This window comes from Kwoniella shivajii, chromosome 8 (assembly GCF_035658355.1).
Source record: "Kwoniella shivajii chromosome 8, complete sequence".
Taxonomy (NCBI): domain Eukaryota; kingdom Fungi; phylum Basidiomycota; class Tremellomycetes; order Tremellales; family Cryptococcaceae; genus Kwoniella; species Kwoniella shivajii.
The window spans coordinates 702,612-726,873 of NC_085915.1; the positions used below are offsets into that span (position 1 = coordinate 702,612).

Genomic DNA, 24,262 nt, shown 5'->3' on the forward strand with positions numbered 1-24,262 from the left:
TAACACGAGTTTGTTTCAATTCCATGCATTTGTTAATTTCCGTCAATCCTCATCATCCCTTTGAACAAGAAATGAATGAACCACCAGATTTGCGAAAAACACATCCCTCATCATTTTTTTACTATTAAAAAAGACATCTTTTTCTCTAAGCAGTGAAGTCGGCGACGTGAGCGTCGATGACCTTGGCCATCTCCTCTTCGATCTCTTTGGTAAGGACACCGCCGGAGAGTTTCTCAAGGAGAGCAGAGTGTTGAGATTTAAGAAGGTCAGTGCTAAATTTCGTAACCACAAGTATCAGCAAATGAATCTAGCTTTCGCGCGAATGATACCTAAATATAACCACTCACAAAGATTTCTCCCAAGCACCGATCTTGTCAACAGCTACTTTATCGAGTTTACCGTTAACACCAGCGTAGATCAAAGGAGCCATGATTTCGGTAGGCATACTTATCGTATCAAGGTTCAACGTCAGCTGACCGCGCGCAAAGGCAGAGATCTTTCGGTCTGAAGCTTTACTCACGGTGTGTATTGAGGTTGTTTAAGAAGCTCAGTGAGACGAGCACCTCTGTTAAGGAGGTATCGGGTGGAAGCATCTAAATCTGAACCGAATTGGGCGAAAGCGGCGACTTCTCGGTATTGGGCGAGGTACAATTTAAGAGAACCAGCGACGGATTTCATGAGTTTGGTTTGAGCAGCAGAACCGACTCGAGAGACGGAAAGACCGACGTTGATAGCGGGTCTTACACCCTTGAAGAATAATTCGGCTTCCAAGAAGATTTGACCATCGGTAATGGAGATAACGTTGGTAGGGATATAAGCTGAGACATCACCACCTTGGGTTTCAATGATGGGGAGGGCAGTGAGGGAACCAGATCCGTAATCGGCGTTGAGCTTGGCAGCTCGTTCTAAGAGTCGAGAATGCAAGTAGAAAACGTCACCAGGGTAAGCCTCTCGTCCGGGAGGTCGTCGAAGAAGCAAAGACATTTGTCGGTAAGCTACGGCTTGTTTGGACAGATCATCGTAGATGATCAAGGCGTGTCTACCGTTGTCTCTGAACCATTCACCCATGGCACATCCAGAGAAAGGAGCAAGGTATTGAAGAGGAGCGGCCTCGGAAGCGGTGGCGGCAACGATGATGGTGTATTTCATGGCATCGTTCTCTTCAAGGGTTTGAACAAGTTGAGCAACGGTGGATCGTTTTTGGCCAACGGCGACGTAGACACAGTAAAGCTTCTTGGACTCATCGGCACTGTCGTTCCACTTCTTTTGGTTAAGAATGGTGTCAATGGCGACAGCGGATTTACCGGTTTGTCGATCACCAATGATAAGTTCTCGTTGTCCTCGACCGATCTGTCACATCAGAAATGCCGAGGTCAGCGAATCTATGCCAACGAGTGAAATTGGATGCAAAGAGGTGTAACTCACAGGGACCAAGGAGTCGACTGATTTAAGACCGGTTTGCATGGGCTCGTGGACTGATCGTCGGGGTAAAATTCCAGGGGCTTTTGATTGAGCTTTGGTTCGGCCATCAGCCTTGATGGGACCTTTACCATCGATGGGGTTACCGAGAGCATCGACGACTCGACCGAGCATACCGGGACCGACGGGAACATCGACGATTTGACCGGTTCTCTTGACGGTATCACCTTCCTTGATCAATCTGTCGTTACCGAAGATGGTTACACCGACGTTGTCGGCTTCCAAGTTCAAACACATTCCTCGTACACCGGAAGAGAATTCAACCATTTCTTCGGCTTGAACGTTTCGGAGACCGTAAACACGAGCGATACCATCACCAATGGTGAGTACTCGACCGGTTTCTTGGACATCACCACCGACGGAAGCACCGGCAATTCGGCCTTCGAGGATGGAAGAGACCTCTGAAGCAGCTGTGGAAGGAGGAAATGAAAATGGAAGAATCGGCCGAAAGGATGTGTGATGAGGTGTTTGTGGGAGTTTCATCGAAAGAAGTGCAAGAGTAGAGGGTAGAATCGTCAGTACGATGCAATGAATGGGATATGAAGAGAAAAGTAGACGTACCAGGCTTGGCGGTAGCATAAGTCCTGACAGCGAGGGGAGCAGCTCTGGTTCTAGCCTGATAATATGGTGAAAAAAGTTAGCGGGATATTCCATCTCGATTCACCCATATTCCATTCTTCCTCCTTTCTAATCTTCCGTATTCTAGTGTGATCAGCCACTGTTAGGTGGGCTCCATATTCTCTGTCCATGTATTCCTTGTTCTACTTTGCATATCCATATCCATCCCGTTTTTTTTCCTCTTCTTGTGGAGTTTAAACTAAACAATAACTTACGCTTGAAGCGACGGCTCCTCGGAGAGTATTCCTGAAAGCGACACGCATTTTGAATGAGTGGTGAGTAAAGGAAAGAGGGGTGGTTTTGTAAAGAGGAGTAAAGATCGTACAGAGAGGAGAGAGAGAGAGTAGAGGTCTTTACAAGACTTTTGTTTGAGTGAGATTTGAGATTGTGCAGGGGAATGAGGATTGAGATTGAGTGAGTGGTACGTGGGGTGGGTTGGGTGGTGTGCGACCGTGGTTGGATGGGATGGTGGGAAACGGAGGGGGTGTATAGGTAGGTACGGAACATCGGAGTTATGCGGTGTTTTCATGGGATCGAAAGAGGCACTTTGACAACCTCAGATGTACAGGCAACGATTGATTTAATTCTGATTTCATTTTATCCGATTTTATCCGAAAACAGTGAAAGCCAGCATCAATGTGAATTCAGAACACTGAGAGCATGAATTAATGGGATATCAGGTATTATATCATCGTATACAGCTTGCATCAAACCTCGAAGCAAATAAGGTAAACTGGAATAGGAGAACAACCCACCATGCCACCTAGACCAAGTATAACCTCTTGTGAGTCATGCTCAAGGATACTTACCTTCAAACGCTCTGTTCTTCAAGGTAATAGTGATGCTGATTCGATTGACACTTGCAGCATTCGCTCGAATGTCTTTGCGAGGACTTCAAACGACCGCACCACTTCCACCACCTACTACTCCCCTTCCACCCATCAACGACACTCCTTCGTCTTCTTCCTCCTCATCTTCATCGTCCTTCACATCAGCATTATCACACTTACCACCAATCTTACCTTCATCCACACCGGAAAGTACTCTACCTTCATCGACCTCATCAGCCCTATCATTACTCTCGTCCCAATCTACATCATCCAATGGCCGATATATCTTGGCACGACTGCATTCAAGGACATACTTACTACATCCACGCGATATATTGACTTTACCCACATTGAAACCATTACAGAGCCCAGGATCAACATTAAATCTAACTAAAATAATCGAAGTTGGTTCGAGGGATTATGCGATTAAGTCTCAGGCAGCTTCCGCATCTTTATTGAAGAGAAATATGGATTGGAAAGAAAAGAGATTATCTGTATTCGAGAATATTCCAAATGATTTAGTCAATTGCCAATTGACCGTGTTAGAACACACGAAATCACCTATGGAGAGGATATTGAAGAAGAAGAGAAGAAAGGGTTATAAGAAGACTATAGAACACAAACAAGGTTGGACAAGGTTGAGAGTTGGTGATATTCATTTGGGTCAACCTCAGGCTCAAGTTCAATCAGAAGCCGAGCCATCGATATAAAGAAATATAACAATAGAGAAGCTTTCCGACTATCGAACGAGGTCAGGTAGACAAGTCTAAAACATTTGCGTGTTACCATCCGGATTATAGATATTTCTATACGTTCGTAACGAAATCGTATGTCATTTGCATCTTTGATCATTCTCAAAGGGGTATATAATCAGAAAACTGTTTATCTACGTACCAACCCAAGAAGTCATTGTCCAATTTATATTATGAGTACACGGTACCAAATAGTGCGTTTCTCATATATTCTTATTCCCATGTGTTTCCCTTGTCGTAAAATCGTATATATCATCGTATTTACGCACACATTTAGAGGGTGTATTTATCTTGCAATATTTACTTCTGAATTTGCTTTTTCACTTGACCCACGACAGTTGAATTGACTTTCGTAGCGAATCTAAGTGAACATAAAGTTTCACCTAGATGAGCAGAAAGGGGTGATAGGTTACACATCATCAGAGTTTTACTTGATCCTGTTATGTTGCACAACATATTCAGCAAGGTGTCCTTATTCGATCCCTTTCTCTCCTTTCGTCTGTTTAAATCGCGAGAAAGAAGGATTCACGTACCACTAAGACTAGTTTGTAGTAACCTCGTCAAGGTTGAGTTTCTATAAGGTATATGACCCCCGTCTTTACCACCACCAAGAGCACCGATAACATCCATCAAGGCTGATAGAGACTTATTGATACTGATAGCTTCTTTCATTCGGTCTTGATTTGATACAGCACCAGACTTCTCAACTCTCTCTGAACCTGCTAGATCGACTGCGATACAGATAACATAGATCAGCTTATGATCGGACGTGCAAAGCTGTCTCTGCAGATGTAGCCGAAAGAAGGTTCAACTCACCGAGGTTGAGCATCGCGTCACTTTTCTCACCAGTTGATGGATTCTCTCCTTTAACTTTCAGTGTGAACACGGAATGGGATCGAGAAGATCGCTCGTTCATCAGAGTAGCAGCGACAGCACGTCTACCTCGAGCTCGATCCAGTAAGGTTGAAACCTGACGGGGGTTGTTTAAGGGAACTTCAAACTCGAGTCAGCTCAATCCTGCCATACAGTATTCTAGAAATATCTTGCAGTACATCCCGAAAATATGTTACTCACTACTGACTACATCTGTTACGCTCACTTTCCCATCTACGGTCTTGATTTCGTGTTTCTTGGTATCGAATTGGTCTTTTCCAAGCAAGTCGTTGATCTATTTTGAGGGAAGGCTCGACGTCAGCTCAAAGTGACAACAGAAGTGCGCGCAACATAGGTGTAGGGGATGTGCAAACTGACGACTTCGTTGTATACTTCCAGATATTGTCCTTCCATTTGATACTTCCATCCTCGATCTTTCAATCCGTTCGAGACAGTGAAAATCATATCGATTGCTCGGGGGATCATACCAGCGTCAAGTTCGTTCTGCACGTGTGAAATCATGAGCTGACTTTCACGGTATCAGACCTTTGGATCGATAACTCACTTGACCACCTTCCATCGTCCATGATTTACCCGAACCAGTCTGGCCGTAAGCGAAGATGCAGACCTGCAGTATTGTGCTAATCAGCTATATTGCTCTTTCTCCCTTTGTGAGGTGGCACCTTGGACTCACATTATAACCATCTAAGACCGATTGAGCCAACATAGATATTTCTTCAAACACTTCTTTTTGTCCTGAGTGAGGCGCAAAAATCTATTGTTTCCAGAAGTTAGCTGTACAATCCTTATGATAGGTTTTTGATAGTAGCGCACCTTATCGAAAGTAAAATCGTATTCCTGTTCTCGCGCTTGTCCAGTAGCAGATTCGGATTTACTCTTTACCACAATCTTTGATTGACCTGTCTCTTGAGCTTCTCGATCGTCTCCATAAACGATATCGGCGAGGGCATCAGGTGAAGACGATTCATGGGCTAAAAGGACTCGATAAATCAGTTTAAATCGTCCCACTTATCTGACGAAGAGGAACTCACAAAGAGGTGGTCGTACACGAGCGAAGACTCGGATGTTGCCTACACAATCGGTGTTAGCTGCTGATGATTCCAATTCCCGGTCAGATTTTAGCTAACCTTTCAACTCTTGAACTTGATTATGCAGTTTTCGTCTAATCGTCTCTGCCGCTCTCAGCTCTTCTTCGATTTCTGCTATTCGCCTATCTCTTTCTTCTTCAGCTTCTGTGATTTTCACTTCAGCTATCTCCTCAGCTTTACGAGCTGTGTCTTGTCCTACAGCAAGTTCGGCTTTCATGGAAGATACGCTCAACGTCGCACGCTCCACTTCTGCTTGAAGGAGATTGAGTTGAGTTTGGGACGCTTGAAGTTGAGCTGACAATGTAAGATGTTGCGTCGATTGTTCAGCAAGAGTTTGCTGAACGAACAGTATATCAGTTATGCCAATGTACCGAAATGAAAAGGTCAGGATAAAACTCACCTTTAATTGACGTATTATGTCCCTTTCTCTGCTCAGTTCATCCCTACTTTCTCTCATTTCGTCCTCCAATCCTCTCTTCTCCCTATCTTTCCTCGCAACCGTTCGTTCCAAGTCATCCACCTCTCTCGCATGAGCAGCTCTCACAGCTGCAAGCTCCTCCGAAGCGGAAGATAAATCGCGTCGTGCTTCTCTTTCGGTGTTTTGAGTGGATTGAAGAAGTGCTTGAAGGTCTACTTGTGACATCTGAAGCGATGAGACTAGAAGAATGTCAGCAATCATACAATCTCTAATTCTGTACTCAGAATGAAACGCACTTTTCGCTTGTCTATCGTAGATTGATTGATTAGCTTCATTACAGCAAGGATTGGTATTTCACTCACTCCCTTTCCAACAGATCCTTGAACCCGCCTACCATTTTTTCAACATTTTCAAGTCTTCCGTTGTGGCTCTATAGGAAGTGAATGAACTCAGCATGATCCACTTGGCTAGTGATTATCGGAGCTCGCTACTCACCTTGAATTGGGCGGCACTAGCTACTCCACTGCCTATACCGGTTGCTCTACTTGGTGCAGCTAATGCTGGACTGACGCCTCTACTGGTGGCCCTTCCGCCAGCTCCAGGTCCAACACTTCTGCCCAAAGTACTTGTAGCTCTGGTCGTGGACGAACTAGCAGCGACGGGCGGTCTCTTTGCTACGGTGGCTGCACCCGCTCTAGCCCTGGTGGTGGATGTGGTGGACGAAGAAGCTGCACTACCAGCACTACCGGCACTACCAGTCCTTCTAGTTGATGTCCCTAGCGCCGAAGCTGGTCTTGAAGGAGGAAGAGCAGCAACTGGTTTTCGAGTGGTGGACGGGACAAATTCACTTGTTGGTTTCCTCTGCGAAGTTCTCAATCCTGTCGAAGTGGAAGAATTCCCAAGTGAGCTACCCGACACCGAACGTTTGGTGGGAGGAGGAGCGAGTGGAGAAGAAGGTAATTTTCTCTTGTTTGCATTGCCATTCGAGAGCAGGGGAACGGCAGAACCAGTCGTGGCTGATAGGGTAGGGATGGCGGAGGGTTTGGCAGGTGAAGCTAGACGAGGTAAACGGGACATTGGTGCCTATGGGAGTTGTAAGTAATCATATCAGCATGTTTCCCGTTTTCCTCCATGTATACAATGGGGTTTGGAGGGGACTAACTATATTCTCTTGGTCCTCAGACATACTGTTGGCGTTCCCTTGGTATCTTAATGTTACCCTAAATCCCAGATCGTCTTTGGACGATGTTATGATGATGTTACTTGAAGTTAGTTGAGATGACCATTTGTTGATCTTCATCGTTTGTTGTTGTTGATTGTTTATTCCCTCTTGGTTTTTAGTTGAGTGAAGGCAGCCGCGTATCACTTCCAACAACATATTACCTTTGGGAGCATTTGGATGATTTTGATCGTTTTGATCCCGCGTCATATTCGGGATTTTGAAGAAGTGACGTGGCATTTTGAGGCGTGAATGACACGTGTCAGTGATCCTTGATTCTCGCTTAGTGGATTTTCGGTTCTTTCCCTTCTTATCTTTTGCTTTTCCTGTTATCAGTTCGAGTTACTACTGGCTTAGCTATTGGTTCGACTCATTTCATCCATTGGCACCCACCATCTTAATGGGCACATCTGATACTATAGATACATAAACACCCCTTCATCATCGTACATCGCATATAGTATCGCCAACTTCACCATGCTCAGAAGGTGCTCCAATATCCCTCGTTCGGCCCTCAACCTATCCAAACCTGCCGTCAGAGCGTTCACAAAACCCTCTCTTCCTGTATCAGCTTCAGCTTCTCAACTGTCTTCCAAAGACAACGTCCTCTTCGAATTAGATGTCAAAAAGGTAGGAAATGAGATCAGAAAGAGAGGTTTGAGCGGTGCTCTCAGTGGTCAAAGGGAAGGTGGTATGGACAGAGTGAGTTTATCTTTCTTGAACCGTAGCCTTTCCGTCCATCAGCGTGATAGGCTAAACAATCTGAAATTCACAGGACACTATCATTCGATTACTGTACTCTCTCGGATCACGGCACGAGGTTGAGAGATACCTTCGTATCTTTACCCAGTCATCAAAAGACGCTGCCGCAGGTGGTGTTCTTCCGGAAGCTAAATTCGCTGTTCTCAAGTGAGTTAGCTTTACTTTGGTGTTTGAATTAACGAATAAACAGCTGACACTATATACAGAATCGGTGGTGCTATCCTCACCAACGAGCTTGATGACCTTGCTCTTTCTCTTTCTTTCTTGAACCGACTCGGTTTATTCCCTGTAGTTCTCCACGGTGCTGGTCCTCAACTGTGAGCTCATTTTACAGCATTTCAACTCTGTGCTGATATTTGCTTTCTAGTAACGATATACTTGAAGCAGAAGGTATCGTTCCTGATTACGAGGATGGTATTCGTATCACAGGTAAGCTGACACAAGCTGTTTTGTCTGTCTGATGGCTAAACGTTATTGTGTTATAGATCCTAAAACTCTCTATCGCCCGAGTATGTCAAACCCCGTATCATTTACGAAAAGGTCCCAGCTAATGTGTTTCGGTGTAGCGAGTCTTCCTTCAAGAAAATCTTAAACTCACCACCGCTCTTGAAAGACTTGGAACGAGGGCTCGACCCATTCCTACAGGTGTCTTCACAGCAGAATATCTCGACAAAGAGAAATACGGTTTGGTCGGTAAAATCACTCGAGTAGACAAAGCTCCTATCGAAGCTGCTATCCGAGCTGGCTGTTTGCCTATTCTTACTTCTCAAAATGCCGAAGGTCAAATTCTGAACGTCAACGCCGATGTCGCTGCTGGAGAATTGGCTCGAGTACTCGAAGTGAGTTTATCTTACCTTCTTCCATCTCCCATAGAAGCATCGGCTGACAGTGAACAATTCTTGCAGCCCATGAAAATCGTCTACCTCAACGAGAAAGGTGGTCTCTTCCACGGTGTTTCCGGCAAGAAGATCTCCACTATCAATCTCGATGAAGAGTACGATTCACTCATGAAAGAGTCATGGGTCCAATTTGGTACCAAACTCAAGATTAGAGAGATCATTCTTGACCCCTTCCTCGAACATCCTCCGTTGCTATCATCTCCTCCGATGCCCTCCTGAAGGAACTTTTCAATGACGCGGGTGCCGGTACCTTGATCCGACGAGGACACAAACTCTACAAACAATCTGGTGTTGAAGCTGTTGGTTCATAACTTGACAAGTCTTCACGGAACGAGATTCTGAAGTCAGTTCCGGTTCCGTCGCCGAAATCGATCTCAAGAGTAGACCATCTATGGAGACGAGCCATTCGACGTTGTAGCTGTCATTTCCCACCCTGCAGGTGAAACTCCAGTAATGACCAAATTCCTTCCTTCTCAAAATGGTATTCTCAACAAAATCCAGACAATGTCTTTGACGCTGATCAAGAAAGATCATCTTCTGGACTGCTAAAGCCGATGACGAGAACCGAGCATGCCACTTTGAAAGAGCGGATGGAGCTTCACCCGAGCTGGTTCAAGTTTGTTCTGGTACGGTGTGCCGATGTGAAAGAACTTGCAGCATCATCGAATGCTTCGAACAAACGGGAACTTCCTTCCTGTCGGTCCCAGCACACCTCCTTCGAGCTGCTTCTCTCGGCAGCTAGAGCCTTCTCCACCTCAGCTCGACCTTCACTCATTGGATCATTCCCTTCTACTGCTCGAAGAGGTTACGCTACCGCCGCCGAGGTGCCTCGATCGCTTTGATCTGGAGCTCGAGGATATACCGGTCAAAACCTTATATCTCTACTCGACATCACCCCACATCGATCTCACACATTGAGAACTCCAGGTCTCCCTTTGAAAGAATACAAGAGATATCGTAAGTCTAAGGCAGCTCCGTCTTTATGAAGGAAATATGGATTGAAAGAAATGAGGTTATCTGTAATGGAATATTCCAAATGATTTATCTGCCAAACCGTTTAGAACGAAATCACCTATGGAGAGGATATTGAAAGGAGGAAAGGGTTATTGAAGACTAAGAACACAAACAAGGTTGGACAATTGATTGGACATATTCATTTGGGTCAACCTCAGGCTCAAGTCAATCAGAAGCCGAGCCATCGATATAAACAAATATAACAATAGAGAAGCTTTCCGACTATCGAACGAGGTCAGGTAGACAAGTCTAAAACATTTGCGTGTTACCATCCGGATTATAGATATTTCTATACGTTCGTAACGAAATCGTATGTCATTTGCATCTTTGATCATTCTCAAAGGGGTATATAATCAGAAAACTGTTTATCTACGTACCAACCCAAGAAGTCATTGTCCAATTTATATTATGAGTACACGGTACCAAATAGTGCGTTTCTCATATATTCTTATTCCCATGTGTTTCCCTTGTCGTAAAATCGTATATATCATCGTATTTACGCACACATTTAGAGGGTGTATTTATCTTGCAATATTTACTTCTGAATTTGCTTTTTCACTTGACCCACGACAGTTGAATTGACTTTCGTAGCGAATCTAAGTGAACATAAAGTTTCACCTAGATGAGCTGATAGGTTACACATCATCAGAGTTTTACTTGATCCTGTTATGTTGCACAACATATTCAGCAAGGTGTCCTTATTCGATCCCTTTCTCTCCTTTCGTCTGTTTAAATCGCGAGAAAGAAGGATTCACGTACCACTAAGACTAGTTTGTAGTAACCTCGTCAAGGTTGAGTTTCTATAAGGTATATGACCCCCGTCTTTACCACCACCAAGAGCACCGATAACATCCATCAAGGCTGATAGAGACTTATTGATACTGATAGCTTCTTTCATTCGGTCTTGATTTGATACAGCACCAGACTTCTCAACTCTCTCTGAACCTGCTAGATCGACTGCGATACAGATAACATAGATCAGCTTATGATCGGACGTGCAAAGCTGTCTCTGCAGATGTAGCCGAAAGAAGGTTCAACTCACCGAGGTTGAGCATCGCGTCACTTTTCTCACCAGTTGATGGATTCTCTCCTTTAACTTTCAGTGTGAACACGGAATGGGATCGAGAAGATCGCTCGTTCATCAGAGTAGCAGCGACAGCACGTCTACCTCGAGCTCGATCCAGTAAGGTTGAAACCTGACGGGGGTTGTTTAAGGGAACTTCAAACTCGAGTCAGCTCAATCCTGCCATACAGTATTCTAGAAATATCTTGCAGTACATCCCGAAAATATGTTACTCACTACTGACTACATCTGTTACGCTCACTTTCCCATCTACGGTCTTGATTTCGTGTTTCTTGGTATCGAATTGGTCTTTTCCAAGCAAGTCGTTGATCTATTTTGAGGGAAGGCTCGACGTCAGCTCAAAGTGACAACAGAAGTGCGCGCAACATAGGTGTAGGGGATGTGCAAACTGACGACTTCGTTGTATACTTCCAGATATTGTCCTTCCATTTGATACTTCCATCCTCGATCTTTCAATCCGTTCGAGACAGTGAAAATCATATCGATTGCTCGGGGGATCATACCAGCGTCAAGTTCGTTCTGCACGTGTGAAATCATGAGCTGACTTTCACGGTATCAGACCTTTGGATCGATAACTCACTTGACCACCTTCCATCGTCCATGATTTACCCGAACCAGTCTGGCCGTAAGCGAAGATGCAGACCTGCAGTATTGTGCTAATCAGCTATATTGCTCTTTCTCCCTTTGTGAGGTGGCACCTTGGACTCACATTATAACCATCTAAGACCGATTGAGCCAACATAGATATTTCTTCAAACACTTCTTTTTGTCCTGAGTGAGGCGCAAAAATCTATTGTTTCCAGAAGTTAGCTGTACAATCCTTATGATAGGTTTTTTGATAGTAGCGCACCTTATCGAAAGTAAAATCGTATTCCTGTTCTCGCGCTTGTCCAGTAGCAGATTCGGATTTACTCTTTACCACAATCTTTGATTGACCTGTCTCTTGAGCTTCTCGATCGTCTCCATAAACGATATCGGCGAGGGCATCAGGTGAAGACGATTCATGGGCTAAAAGGACTCGATAAATCAGTTTAAATCGTCCCACTTATCTGACGAAGAGGAACTCACAAAGAGGTGGTCGTACACGAGCGAAGACTCGGATGTTGCCTACACAATCGGTGTTAGCTGCTGATGATTCCAATTCCCGGTCAGATTTTAGCTAACCTTTCAACTCTTGAACTTGATTATGCAGTTTTCGTCTAATCGTCTCTGCCGCTCTCAGCTCTTCTTCGATTTCTGCTATTCGCCTATCTCTTTCTTCTTCAGCTTCTGTGATTTTCACTTCAGCTATCTCCTCAGCTTTACGAGCTGTGTCTTGTCCTACAGCAAGTTCGGCTTTCATGGAAGATACGCTCAACGTCGCACGCTCCACTTCTGCTTGAAGGAGATTGAGTTGAGTTTGGGACGCTTGAAGTTGAGCTGACAATGTAAGATGTTGCGTCGATTGTTCAGCAAGAGTTTGCTGAACGAACAGTATATCAGTTATGCCAATGTACCGAAATGAAAAGGTCAGGATAAAACTCACCTTTAATTGACGTATTATGTCCCTTTCTCTGCTCAGTTCATCCCTACTTTCTCTCATTTCGTCCTCCAATCCTCTCTTCTCCCTATCTTTCCTCGCAACCGTTCGTTCCAAGTCATCCACCTCTCTCGCATGAGCAGCTCTCACAGCTGCAAGCTCCTCCGAAGCGGAAGATAAATCGCGTCGTGCTTCTCTTTCGGTGTTTTGAGTGGATTGAAGAAGTGCTTGAAGGTCTACTTGTGACATCTGAAGCGATGAGACTAGAAGAATGTCAGCAATCATACAATCTCTAATTCTGTACTCAGAATGAAACGCACTTTTCGCTTGTCTATCGTAGATTGATTGATTAGCTTCATTACAGCAAGGATTGGTATTTCACTCACTCCCTTTCCAACAGATCCTTGAACCCGCCTACCATTTTTTCAACATTTTCAAGTCTTCCGTTGTGGCTCTATAGGAAGTGAATGAACTCAGCATGATCCACTTGGCTAGTGATTATCGGAGCTCGCTACTCACCTTGAATTGGGCGGCACTAGCTACTCCACTGCCTATACCGGTTGCTCTACTTGGTGCAGCTAATGCTGGACTGACGCCTCTACTGGTGGCCCTTCCGCCAGCTCCAGGTCCAACACTTCTGCCCAAAGTACTTGTAGCTCTGGTCGTGGACGAACTAGCAGCGACGGGCGGTCTCTTTGCTACGGTGGCTGCACCCGCTCTAGCCCTGGTGGTGGATGTGGTGGACGAAGAAGCTGCACTACCAGCACTACCGGCACTACCAGTCCTTCTAGTTGATGTCCCTAGCGCCGAAGCTGGTCTTGAAGGAGGAAGAGCAGCAACTGGTTTTCGAGTGGTGGACGGGACAAATTCACTTGTTGGTTTCCTCTGCGAAGTTCTCAATCCTGTCGAAGTGGAAGAATTCCCAAGTGAGCTACCCGACACCGAACGTTTGGTGGGAGGAGGAGCGAGTGGAGAAGAAGGTAATTTTCTCTTGTTTGCATTGCCATTCGAGAGCAGGGGAACGGCAGAACCAGTCGTGGCTGATAGGGTAGGGATGGCGGAGGGTTTGGCAGGTGAAGCTAGACGAGGTAAACGGGACATTGGTGCCTATGGGAGTTGTAAGTAATCATATCAGCATGTTTCCCGTTTTCCTCCATGTATACAATGGGGTTTGGAGGGACTAACTATATTCTCTTGGTCCTCAGACATACTGTTGGCGTTCCCTTGGTATCTTAATGTTACCCTAAATCCCAGATCGTCTTTGGACGATGTTATGATGATGTTACTTGAAGTTAGTTGAGATGACCATTTGTTGATCTTCATCGTTTGTTGTTGTTGATTGTTTATTCCCTCTTGGTTTTTAGTTGAGTGAAGGCAGCCGCGTATCACTTCCAACAACATATTACCCCTTTGGGAGCATTTGGATGATTTTGATCGTTTTGATCCCGCGTCATATTCGGGATTTTGAAGAAGTGACGTGGCATTTTGAGGCGTGAATGACACGTGTCAGTGATCCTTGATTCTCGCTTAGTGGATTTTCGGTTCTTTCCCCTTCTTATCTTTTGCTTTTCCTGTTATCAGTTCGAGTTACTACTGGCTTAGCTATTGGTTCGACTCATTTCATCCATTGGCACCCACCATCTTAATGGGCACATCTGATACTATAGATACATAAACACCCCTTCATCATCGTACATCGCATATAGTATCGCCAACTTCACCATGCTCAGAAGGTGCTCCAATATCCCTCGTTCGGCCCTCAACCTATCCAAACCTGCCGTCAGAGCGTTCACAAAACCCTCTCTTCCTGTATCAGCTTCAGCTTCTCAACTGTCTTCCAAAGACAACGTCCTCTTCGAATTAGATGTCAAAAAGGTAGGAAATGAGATCAGAAAGAGAGGTTTGAGCGGTGCTCTCAGTGGTCAAAGGGAAGGTGGTATGGACAGAGTGAGTTTATCTTTCTTGAACCGTAGCCTTTCCGTCCATCAGCGTGATAGGCTAAACAATCTGAAATTCACAGGACACTATCATTCGATTACTGTACTCTCTCGGATCACGGCACGAGGTTGAGAGATACCTTCGTATCTTTACCCAGTCATCAAAAGACGCTGCCGCAGGTGGTGTTCTTCCGGAAGCTAAATTCGCTGTTCTCAAGTGAGTTAGCTTTACTTTGGTGTTTGAATTAACGAATAAACAGCTGACACTATATACAGAATCGGTGGTGCTATCCTCACCAACGAGCTTGATGACCTTGCTCTTTCTCTTTCTTTCTTGAACCGACTCGGTTTATTCCCTGTAGTTCTCCACGGTGCTGGTCCTCAACTGTGAGCTCATTTTACAGCATTTCAACTCTGTGCTGATATTTGCTTTCTAGTAACGATATACTTGAAGCAGAAGGTATCGTTCCTGATTACGAGGATGGTATTCGTATCACAGGTAAGCTGACACAAGCTGTTTTGTCTGTCTGATGGCTAAACGTTATTGTGTTATAGATCCTAAAACTCTCTCTATCGCCCGAGTATGTCAAACCCCGTATCATTTACGAAAAAGGTCCCAGCTAATGTGTTTCGGTGTAGCGAGTCTTCCTTCAAGAAAATCTTAAACTCACCACCGCTCTTGAAAGACTTGGAACGAGGGCTCGACCCATTCCTACAGGTGTCTTCACAGCAGAATATCTCGACAAAGAGAAATACGGTTTGGTCGGTAAAATCACTCGAGTAGACAAAGCTCCTATCGAAGCTGCTATCCGAGCTGGCTGTTTGCCTATTCTTACTTCTCTCGCTGAAAATGCCGAAGGTCAAATTCTGAACGTCAACGCCGATGTCGCTGCTGGAGAATTGGCTCGAGTACTCGAAGTGAGTTTATCTTACCTTCTTCCATCTCCCATAGAAGCATCGGCTGACAGTGAACAATTCTTGCAGCCCATGAAAATCGTCTACCTCAACGAGAAAGGTGGTCTCTTCCACGGTGTTTCCGGCAAGAAGATCTCCACTATCAATCTCGATGAAGAGTACGATTCACTCATGAAAGAGTCATGGGTCAAATTTGGTACCAAACTCAAGATTAGAGAGATCAAAGAACTTCTTGACACCCTTCCTCGAACATCCTCCGTTGCTATCATCTCCACCGATGCCCTCCAGAAGGAACTTTTCACCGACGCGGGTGCCGGTACCTTGATCCGACGAGGACACAAACTCTACAAACAATCTGGTGTTGAAGCTGTTGGTTCATCTCAACTTCGACAAGTCTTCACGGAACGAGATTCTGAAGTCAGTTCCGGTAAACGATCCGTCGCCGAAATCTTCTCAGATCTCAAGAGTAGTCCTTCCACCATCTATGGAGACGAGCCATTCGACGTTGTAGCTGTCATTTCCCACCCTGCTGGTGAAACTCCAGTAATGACCAAATTCCTTCCTTCTCAAAATGGTATTCTCAACAAAATCGCAGACAATGTCTTTGACGCTATCAAGAAAGATCACAAGCGACTCTTCTGGACTGCTAAAGCCGATGACGAGAACCGAGCATGGCACTTTGAAAGAGCGGATGGAAGCTTCACCCGAGCTGGTAGAAGTTTGTTCTGGTACGGTGTCGCCGATGTGAAAGAAGTCGAGAGAATCATCGAAAGCTTCGAACAAACGGGAAGAATTGAAAGAGTCTTCCTTCCTGTCGGTCCCAGCACACCTCCTCATCGAGCTGCTTCTCTCGGCGGAGCTAGAGCCTTCTCCACCTCAGCTCGACCTTCACTCATTGGATCATTCCCTTCTACTGCTCGAAGAGGTTACGCTACCGCCGCCGAGGTGCCTCGAAAAAAGGTCGCTTTGATTGGAGCTCGAGGATATACCGGTCAAAACCTTATATCTCTACTCGACGGTCACCCCCACATCGATCTCACTCATGTGTCTTCTCGAGAACTCGCTGGTCTCCCTTTGAAAGAATACAAGAAATCACCTGTATCGTATTCTAACCTCTCCGTCCAAGATGTAGGCAAGATGGCTGAATCAAATGAGGTCGACGCTTGGGTAATGGCTCTTCCTAATGGTATCTGTAAACCGTTCGTCGATGCCATCGATGCCGCTTCTTCGAAAGGTGGAAAGGGTGTAATTGTAGATCTAAGTGCCGATTATAGATTTGAAAATGATTGGACATATGGATTGCCGGGTGAGGGAGTTTCTCCATCTATCTAGAAGTGGATTTTGTCTAGATGATGTACAAATAAAGAATATAAGCTGAATTATGCAAACCTTTTTTCTTATCTCATTCTGTCGAAATGCTGTTACAGAATTGTACGGACGTGAAGAAACTAAATCGTCAACCCGAATTTCAAATCCCGGATGTTACGCTACCAACACCCAGCTCTTACTTGCTCCTTTAATGCCTCATCTCGACAAAGCTCAGATGCCATCCATATTTGGTATCTCTGGATTCTCAGGTGCGGGAACTAAATCGGGTGAAAAAGATGCTGAGGGGAGACCCAAGACTGTGCCTAAAGTTGTGAGCGATGCGACCCCGGTTCTCAATCCAAAAGAGTGAAACAAGTTCATCCTGATAACTTGTACTTCGAATACTTTGTAGTCTGCCGAAGATCTCGGACTTTCGGTTCGACCATATACGTTAACTGATCATATCCACGAACGAGAATCATCTAATCACTTATCAAAGTTACTGTCTTCAGGCTCAGAATCAGATTTCAAATTGGCTTTCATCCCAAGTGTAGCACCATGGTTTTCAGGTATCATCTCAGTCCTCACAGCGCCATTGGATAAAACATTTAGAGCTTCAGAGATATTCGAATTATATCAAGAGAAATACCAAAATGAAAAGTTGATCACTTTGGGTAAAACTGTTCCGGATGTAAGAGATGCTGAAGGTAAACATGGTTGGAGAATGGGTGGTGTACAAGTTCACAGTTCAGGTAAACGAGTGGTTGTCGTTGTACGTCCATTCCTCCCTAGCATTATATATTATATGATGCGCAACTATTGAAGCTGACAGGGTTCCATTTGGATAGGGCGCATTGGATAACTTACTTAAAGGAGCTGCTACTCAATGTTTGCAAGTGAGTCACCAAGTGTAATCTTTGTAAAAGCTATGCGCTATAGACAGAAAATAGTGATATGATAAGAGATAATTACTAATCAGATTGCTGTCTTGCAGAATCTCAATAACGCTCTTGGCTACGAAGAACTTGCGGGTATCCCTCTTGATAAACTCTAAACTCTAAATAGATACAATGATCGGATATTCATTGACGATGCATAATTGAAAGCTGAATCGTTGTAGAAATACCAATGAACTGCACGAAAGTCTCGGTATCCTCGCTTCCAATTACTCGTTGACAAAGAGCAGACCATTGCTAAGAATGACCCTGAACACTTGATTCAATCTGCCTTGGTGTTCCAAACCAGTATAACATTCGAAACATGGCTGCTTTTGGGAGTGATTGCTCATGCACTATGCCGTCACAGATGACAAATAGTCGCTCACGAACTCTCGTGCATTCTACTCAAACTTCACAATGGATAGGACAGATGAAGATCACCTAATTAAGCTAATGAAAATGCATGAATGCTGTACGAAATTAACCATTGTTCAAACCCACCGTTCTCATCGCAACTACCTACTATCGCTTGTTAGTATACATCAAATGATAATGAAAGATTGATGACATGCGAATCAATACTCACAGTTCTCTCGTGGACCAGTAGCGATCTTAGGAGGTAAGTTCTTAGCGAAAGCCTTTTCTTCTTTACTCATTTTAGTACTCCGAGTAATGTTTTTGTTTCTCTCAGAGGAATTGTGGGTATTCTTTCTCAAATCCGATACAAAGGTATAAAACCCTTCCGGAGACAAGAGTCTGATCGTCGAATTTGGGGCAATGGCTTTTTCAGCACCGGTTATGGCAGTTGCTTTGGTGATCAAGATCTGATCTCTGCTTGGGACCGACTTCAATATATTGACCGACTCGCACAATGTACTATATCGAACACATGTATCAGTCGCATCAGAACCGATACATATATGCATAAGGTTACTAATTCAAAAACGTGTCAAATACTCACAATTGCTCAAATCTGATTATCTCCTCAATTGGCTCTCGAAGATTACCATCTACAGCGTTACTGATATAGATCGATTTTTCAAAACCGGTACGCATGCATCTATCCGTGTGAGACTTTCTGTTAGTGCTAGCGGATTATTCATGGCCTAGACTCACATTGTTTCGCACCATGACGCCATAGCCTTGAATCTTTGATCAAGTGGTCTATCCTGTAGTATGCGTTCGTTACAGAGCCTATTGATATGCTTGATACAGTTGATCAAACTCCACTCTTTTACTCTGACGTTCTGCCGGCACGACACGATTTGCAAGGGAGAGGAGGGAGACAGACCGACAATGCGGGCGTACACCGTCGCTTCTTTCCTGAAAAGCGATTGTTCGGTACGACAAATAGTGCTAGGAAAGACATCAGCCATGTCAGGGGAGATTCCGTTGCCAATGCTTACCCTCCCAGCTTGGTTATATACCTTTCTACTTCAGCAAGAATGCTCATCTCCTCCCCGTCACCAATCACCAAAACTCGAACACCTTCCATCAGTCTAACAAGATCATCTTTATCCGTCCTGCCAAAGCATCAGTCACCCTCGTCTCTTGGCTGGCTTAGGCATAAGCAAACAGAACAAATTTGACTCACAAGCGACTCATATTATTCTCAACTACCGAAAGAGCTATCTCAACTACCGCCTGTTCTTTAATTTGTATAACCGTAGGATCGTTTACATCCATTTCTTCCATATCCTCCCGACTTTCCCTGCTGTATAGTGAGTCGTCCATTGGGCCTCTGGTAGACCAGTCGTTGAGGACACTGATTTTGGTATCGTACAATTTCTGTGGATCTAGAACTCGGTGAGAGGTGCAGTACGCACCTTGGGTAATGGGAGTCGACTTGTAAATCACATTTTGTTGGTTTCTAGGGTTCCTCTTTCTGGTCTTTATCCATTTAGGCACAGGTTGTCGTCCACTGGTTGCGTGTATTCGGATTGGAGGAGATCCTGATTCAGGTGATCTTTGTGGAACACTTACGACAGGACTTGACGAAACACGATCCAATTCTTGAGTAGTTGGCAAAGGAGGATGTTCTAGCAGCTCAAATGAAGGAGTGCGAGTTCGAGCTCTACCCTTTCCCTTGTTCAGTCTGGGAGGTGGAGAAATGGCAATAACCGATGGTGAGCTCGGGATGTCTTCGTTGGATAACTTCTCATGACTCGAGACGATACATGTCTCCGAAAATGGACCTGGACATTCAAAATCATACCGGATATTGATATCTTGGGATGAAGGATTGGTGGAGGGAGAAGCCTGTCGAGCAGCGACAGGGAAAGCCGGCATTGGCGTAAGCGATCGACAGTGAGCTGGTGGTTTCCAGTGCGAGATCAAGCGAGGATATTTTGGTGCAGGTGGGGTAGCATGAGCCTGGGCAGGAAGAGAGGGTGTAGGAGATCGTCCTCTCTTTGACGGAAGGACATTTGGACTTTGGGTGATAACGCGCGATGCCGACGAGCCTATAGAAGGAGAGCTAAAGTCGATGGTGTGTTGTCTTCTGCTATCGACAAATGGTTCATCAGCCATACAGGCTTCTTATGATATGTTGGACAATTATTCCATTTACACTTACCGCACGCTCGGGTTCCTCTCTTCTTCTCCTCCTCCTCGTTTCCATACACCGAGAGCATAATCCATTGCTCTTCATGGACTATTCTAGGAGCTTATATCTGACTCTATGACTGCTACTTATTCGTTATTTCAGCTCATTAAAAGCAAGAACATGAGGTATCAGTGAGACCGAGAGCATATTCATGTCAGATAACAATATTTTCCCCTCGAACACAGATCGTTCGAGCATGGACCTCCCTCCCCTGCCATGATGATTCTGACAAATCAGTTTCAATGATCATTTTAATGTTTGAGATTTGGAGGTTCGCGCTTGATCGAATCTACCGTCCCGTTGACAATCCATTTCAGGCAAAAGACTGATTGAGCTGTCTGTGTGACGTTTTATCAACATCACCTTCCAATATTCTACATGAGATTTTGCATTTGAGAAAACGCGCTTTCATACGAGGCTTTTGCTCGTAAAACCTCCACTTTTACCTCCACTCCACAAGTCCGCCTCCGAAAGAGCAATAGGAAGGAAGTCTCCAGCGATGTCTAGTTCATTATTGGCAGAATACCGGAGATGACTGCTGCAGCAGACATCAAAGCTAATTATATTGCATCCAGCTGCTTCTAGGAATTTAATTACACAGGTATCAAATCAAGGTATCATTGGCAGAGATCAATCAATCCGGAAGTAGTCTATAAGAGTTTGCCAATCTCCTCCGGTATCAAATTCTCCTTAGCAAGTAACTCATACACATATACCAGGAATTCTAGCTCAGTTTTCACTTCGATCTCTAAATCTCTAGCACGACGTTTAACCTTGCGTGAGATGATCTCCTCTTGTAAAACGGCGAGGTGTGTATGCACCTGATTTTCACCTCTTTGGGGAATACGGGCGGGTCGAGTACAGCTATTTAGGGATGATCATCTCAGCTTGGATTAACCGGTTGGAATTTGACGATAGCTTACCCTCCTAACCCCACAAAAACCTTGTAGAGCTCATCGTTATCCTTGAGCTGGTATATCCCATGTCTTTTGGCGAGATAGATATAATGGCGGTCAAGAATTGTGCTGTGAATGAGTTAGATTAGCATCGCAGATGAAATGTTCGCTCATTAAAGACTACCACTCACGAGTCGCCGGTCCAGAATTTCAACTCGATCAAAGCTTTAGTAAGCCATTTAATCCGAAGAACATCTTCGTATCTCTTCATTTCTGATTGACCTTGCTCGATGGCACCAGTATAGCACTTGGATTCCGCAGAGGTTAGCCAATTTGACTCCAACTTCGTTGAGCTCCCTTGGCGGAGATATCGGGCAATACGTGCGGCGTCGGTCTCAAGACCGGAGGGGCCCTTTGGTATTTCTACCCGGTGCCGCCGTGAAATAGCTTCTGTGTCTATATGACTTGCCTGCTGGCTTCGCTTGACTACTTCATCTGGTCCTTTCTCAGCAACGTTAATGCCTGGAACATGGCTCTTCTTGGTTTTTTGTCGAGCAGTAGGAATTACGATAGGACTAGGTATTCTTTGGCTCTGATTGTGTCCGTAAAATTCATTCTCTGGGATGGGCTGAATCTTAGTAAAACCTCGATTACAATGGATGATTGATTGCTGCTCCGTCGAAATTGCGGGAATTGTCATGGCCTTCGTTGTCGCCGCTTTCGATTTCTTCGTGCGGATCTGCACTGCTGCGGTATATTGTCGATCAAACCAGTGCATAAATTGTAGAAGACATTTGCACTTGAAATGCGTCTTCCGCCCAGCATCATGTTCGGTCTTCATCCTCAAAGTCTCGTTCTCTTCCAGACAAATGGCGATAGGTGTCCGAATTTCAGTTGAGGACATTATCTTGCCATGATTGTCAACAAGCTCACTATGATATTAAGAAATTTAGCTAATGCAGGTTGGACAGTGCGGTGAGCACTTACCCTCCAGATATGCCGATTAATTTTGCCAATTTCTTGATGGTGTTCCGCATTTTTAAATGTGTGAATACTTCTGGTCTGATCATAATCTTACGATTTCGTAGCAGCTTGCAGGGTCTGACGATCTTAGTCAGCTCGATAAGGTCAATTCGGTATTTTTCGTGCGACTTACGATGTCTTCACAGTTTTGTAGTAACCGCAAACGAGCAACCTACATCTCTCTTTGTAGACTCTTCGCTGCCTTTTCTTCTCAGACGTGACAAGACTTGGTTCATTGCCAAGCCAAGATATCTGGAAATCTTTCGTCAGACCTCTAGCTACCATCTCGGAAGCTAGTAGTTCTTTCTCGGCGCTTTCTGCTTTGACAGCGGTATCAAAACGGACGACTTTTTTCGAGGGAGTGTCAGAGGTAGCGGTTTCCGCAATCTCGGACCTCTTCCTCTTCTTGAGTTTCGAGATAGCTTCTGTCAGCGTCGGTAGATCCCCATTGCTTGACTCTACCATAGTCGGCCATGAGAGGACTGCTCCGTGATCGATCGAGATAGCAGTCTGCTGTAGATCTTTTTCTTCCCTTTGTGTCCCGCGGCTTCCGCTAATTCCCTCGAGACTACCCACCAATGTCGGATCGAGATTATCCAGTGACCCCAATGGAGACAGCAAGGGTGGCGAGGGCCATGAAGAATCGAACTCTAGACAATCAACTTCACGATGAGCAGAAGTTCCTCGGTAAAGCTGTCGGTTCTGCTGCGGGAAAGGCGGGATTTCGATATAGAAAGATGGAGCCGGATCTTTGCCATTTGAACGATGAGACCGTTGTATGTGCTCCAGACAGTCGGACACTTCTTCTTCGGAATCAGAGAAAAGAGATTGATCGTCACACAATGTTAATTCGATCGGATCAGACGTCGAAATATTGTTGAGATCCGTCCAGTAACGGGGTTTCGTTTGTACATCTGCTGCAAATGTAGGGATAATTTCCGGTATCTTCTCATCCGCGAGCCTTCCTTGACTTTCAAGTCTTTCCACCCATCGGTCAATCAGAAATTTATTTTTCTTCTTCTGCTTCTTCTCGCTGCCTGCCTTTCTGCTCTTAGAGGCCAGTAACGTCTCAGGAGGTTCTAGTTTGACTATAGCATCGTCCTCGCTAACAAGCTCGTCTATCTCTAACTCTATCTCCAGTACATCTCGGTAAGTCTCTTCGGAGGTCCTACATACGGGTGGTTCTGGGGATGAATGGGTCTTCCAAGTTGGCCGCAAGGGTGGATATGGGATGGACGTTGACGATGACGATGTCATGATCTGTGGTGGTCGTTGATCATGAGAACTTGGTATGTGTAATAGTGAAGGCGGACGAAGGGCACAATAAGGATGATCATTGGAGACAGCGGATATGTCACAATTATGATCGATATGTACGGGGACATCTTAACATAAATATCAGTGCCCCTCCGGAAATATCAAATTGAACCGAGACTCACTATCGCTCGTTTTCGTTTCCCTCGATTCATGATTCTCCAGGAGGTCATCGACGAGCTCTTTCTGGTTGAGCTTCATTCCAAGAAATGTGATGTCAGAGTCGTCTTCAGAAAATTGTGCTTGAGTCATTGAGATAGCTGACGGTAACAAGGGTTTTGATTGACATGTGGTAGGGACCGAATCACGTTGACACTCAGCTTCCTGACTGACAGCTTCTAGCTTCCTGCGCTTCTGGTAGACGATCGTTGGATCATGACTATTCCTCTTTCGTTTGGATTTCCCCCTAAAAGCAGAAAGAGACGAGGAATTAGGGTGAGATGGTGAAGCAGATATGACGGAAGACAGGAGAGCAGACGTGGGAAGGTGATTTCTTCTGAAGGATACCCGAACCGGGTGAATATGTTCTGGTATAATTCCTCTGGACGGTATAGACGAAGAAAGATTTGCGAAGGGGGAAATTGGGGCAAGAGGTACGTTCGACATATTATGACCAGGCGAGTTGCTCGTCGGAATATCGCCTGTACGACAACTGACGTTAGCCCAAATATGATCGAGGAAAGTTGTATAACAATCTACCAGAAATAGATTGACGGTCCGCCTCACAATGATCGTTAAACTGATTCAACT

At 44.9% G+C, this 24,262-nt stretch overlaps 8 protein-coding genes across 8 annotated transcripts; 3 read left to right on the plus strand and 5 right to left on the minus strand.

Annotated features, from left to right (window-relative positions):
- Window positions 1–145: 145 nt before the first annotated feature.
- Window positions 146–2,360, minus strand: IL334_006030 (ATP synthase subunit alpha, mitochondrial; the record flags this gene model as incomplete). The annotated part of the gene is made up of 6 exons (XM_062937735.1): window positions 146–272; window positions 348–446; window positions 521–1,350; window positions 1,426–1,889; window positions 2,041–2,095; window positions 2,313–2,360. The coding sequence occupies 6 exons, from the start codon at window positions 2,358–2,360 to the stop codon at window positions 146–148; spliced, it is 1,623 nt and encodes a 540-aa protein (XP_062793786.1).
- A 493-nt stretch (window positions 2,361–2,853) lies between these two features.
- Window positions 2,854–3,637, plus strand: IL334_006031 (uncharacterized protein; the record flags this gene model as incomplete). The annotated part of the gene is made up of 2 exons (XM_062937736.1): window positions 2,854–2,881; window positions 2,964–3,637. 2 exons carry the CDS (start codon window positions 2,854–2,856, stop codon window positions 3,635–3,637), a joined length of 702 nt encoding a protein of 233 aa, XP_062793787.1.
- A 342-nt stretch (window positions 3,638–3,979) lies between these two features.
- On the minus strand, window positions 3,980–7,265 carry IL334_006032 (uncharacterized protein; the record flags this gene model as incomplete). Its single annotated transcript, XM_062937737.1, has 15 exons — window positions 3,980–4,116; window positions 4,213–4,410; window positions 4,496–4,672; window positions 4,754–4,847; window positions 4,931–5,056; window positions 5,118–5,180; window positions 5,247–5,327; window positions 5,387–5,544; window positions 5,605–5,643; window positions 5,701–5,998; window positions 6,062–6,318; window positions 6,376–6,386; window positions 6,442–6,509; window positions 6,575–7,162; window positions 7,242–7,265. The coding sequence occupies 15 exons, from the start codon at window positions 7,263–7,265 to the stop codon at window positions 3,980–3,982; spliced, it is 2,319 nt and encodes a 772-aa protein (XP_062793788.1).
- A 510-nt stretch (window positions 7,266–7,775) lies between these two features.
- On the plus strand, window positions 7,776–8,652 carry IL334_006033 (protein arg11, mitochondrial; the record flags this gene model as incomplete). Its single annotated transcript, XM_062937738.1, has 6 exons — window positions 7,776–8,000; window positions 8,074–8,207; window positions 8,267–8,377; window positions 8,428–8,489; window positions 8,546–8,569; window positions 8,627–8,652. 6 exons carry the CDS (start codon window positions 7,776–7,778, stop codon window positions 8,650–8,652), a joined length of 582 nt encoding a protein of 193 aa, XP_062793789.1.
- A 1,856-nt stretch (window positions 8,653–10,508) lies between these two features.
- On the minus strand, window positions 10,509–13,785 carry IL334_006034 (uncharacterized protein; the record flags this gene model as incomplete). Its single annotated transcript, XM_062937739.1, has 15 exons — window positions 10,509–10,636; window positions 10,733–10,930; window positions 11,016–11,192; window positions 11,274–11,367; window positions 11,451–11,576; window positions 11,638–11,700; window positions 11,767–11,847; window positions 11,908–12,065; window positions 12,126–12,164; window positions 12,222–12,519; window positions 12,583–12,839; window positions 12,897–12,907; window positions 12,963–13,030; window positions 13,096–13,683; window positions 13,762–13,785. The coding sequence occupies 15 exons, from the start codon at window positions 13,783–13,785 to the stop codon at window positions 10,509–10,511; spliced, it is 2,310 nt and encodes a 769-aa protein (XP_062793790.1).
- Window positions 13,786–14,298: 513 nt separating this feature from the next.
- On the plus strand, window positions 14,299–17,790 carry IL334_006035 (N-acetyl-gamma-glutamyl-phosphate reductase; the record flags this gene model as incomplete). Its single annotated transcript, XM_062937740.1, has 11 exons — window positions 14,299–14,523; window positions 14,597–14,730; window positions 14,790–14,900; window positions 14,951–15,012; window positions 15,069–15,094; window positions 15,153–15,431; window positions 15,498–16,734; window positions 16,856–17,067; window positions 17,149–17,508; window positions 17,585–17,632; window positions 17,731–17,790. 11 exons carry the CDS (start codon window positions 14,299–14,301, stop codon window positions 17,788–17,790), a joined length of 2,754 nt encoding a protein of 917 aa, XP_062793791.1.
- Window positions 17,791–18,154: 364 nt separating this feature from the next.
- On the minus strand, window positions 18,155–20,314 carry IL334_006036 (uncharacterized protein; the record flags this gene model as incomplete). The annotated part of the gene is made up of 7 exons (XM_062937741.1): window positions 18,155–18,189; window positions 18,261–18,550; window positions 18,636–18,734; window positions 18,791–19,030; window positions 19,081–19,197; window positions 19,269–20,177; window positions 20,250–20,314. The coding sequence occupies 7 exons, from the start codon at window positions 20,312–20,314 to the stop codon at window positions 18,155–18,157; spliced, it is 1,755 nt and encodes a 584-aa protein (XP_062793792.1).
- Window positions 20,315–20,929: 615 nt separating this feature from the next.
- Window positions 20,930–23,764, minus strand: IL334_006037 (uncharacterized protein; the record flags this gene model as incomplete). Its single annotated transcript, XM_062937742.1, has 6 exons — window positions 20,930–21,143; window positions 21,203–21,304; window positions 21,367–22,107; window positions 22,163–22,276; window positions 22,332–23,583; window positions 23,638–23,764. 6 exons carry the CDS (start codon window positions 23,762–23,764, stop codon window positions 20,930–20,932), a joined length of 2,550 nt encoding a protein of 849 aa, XP_062793793.1.
- Between the last annotated feature and the right edge of the window lie 498 nt (window positions 23,765–24,262).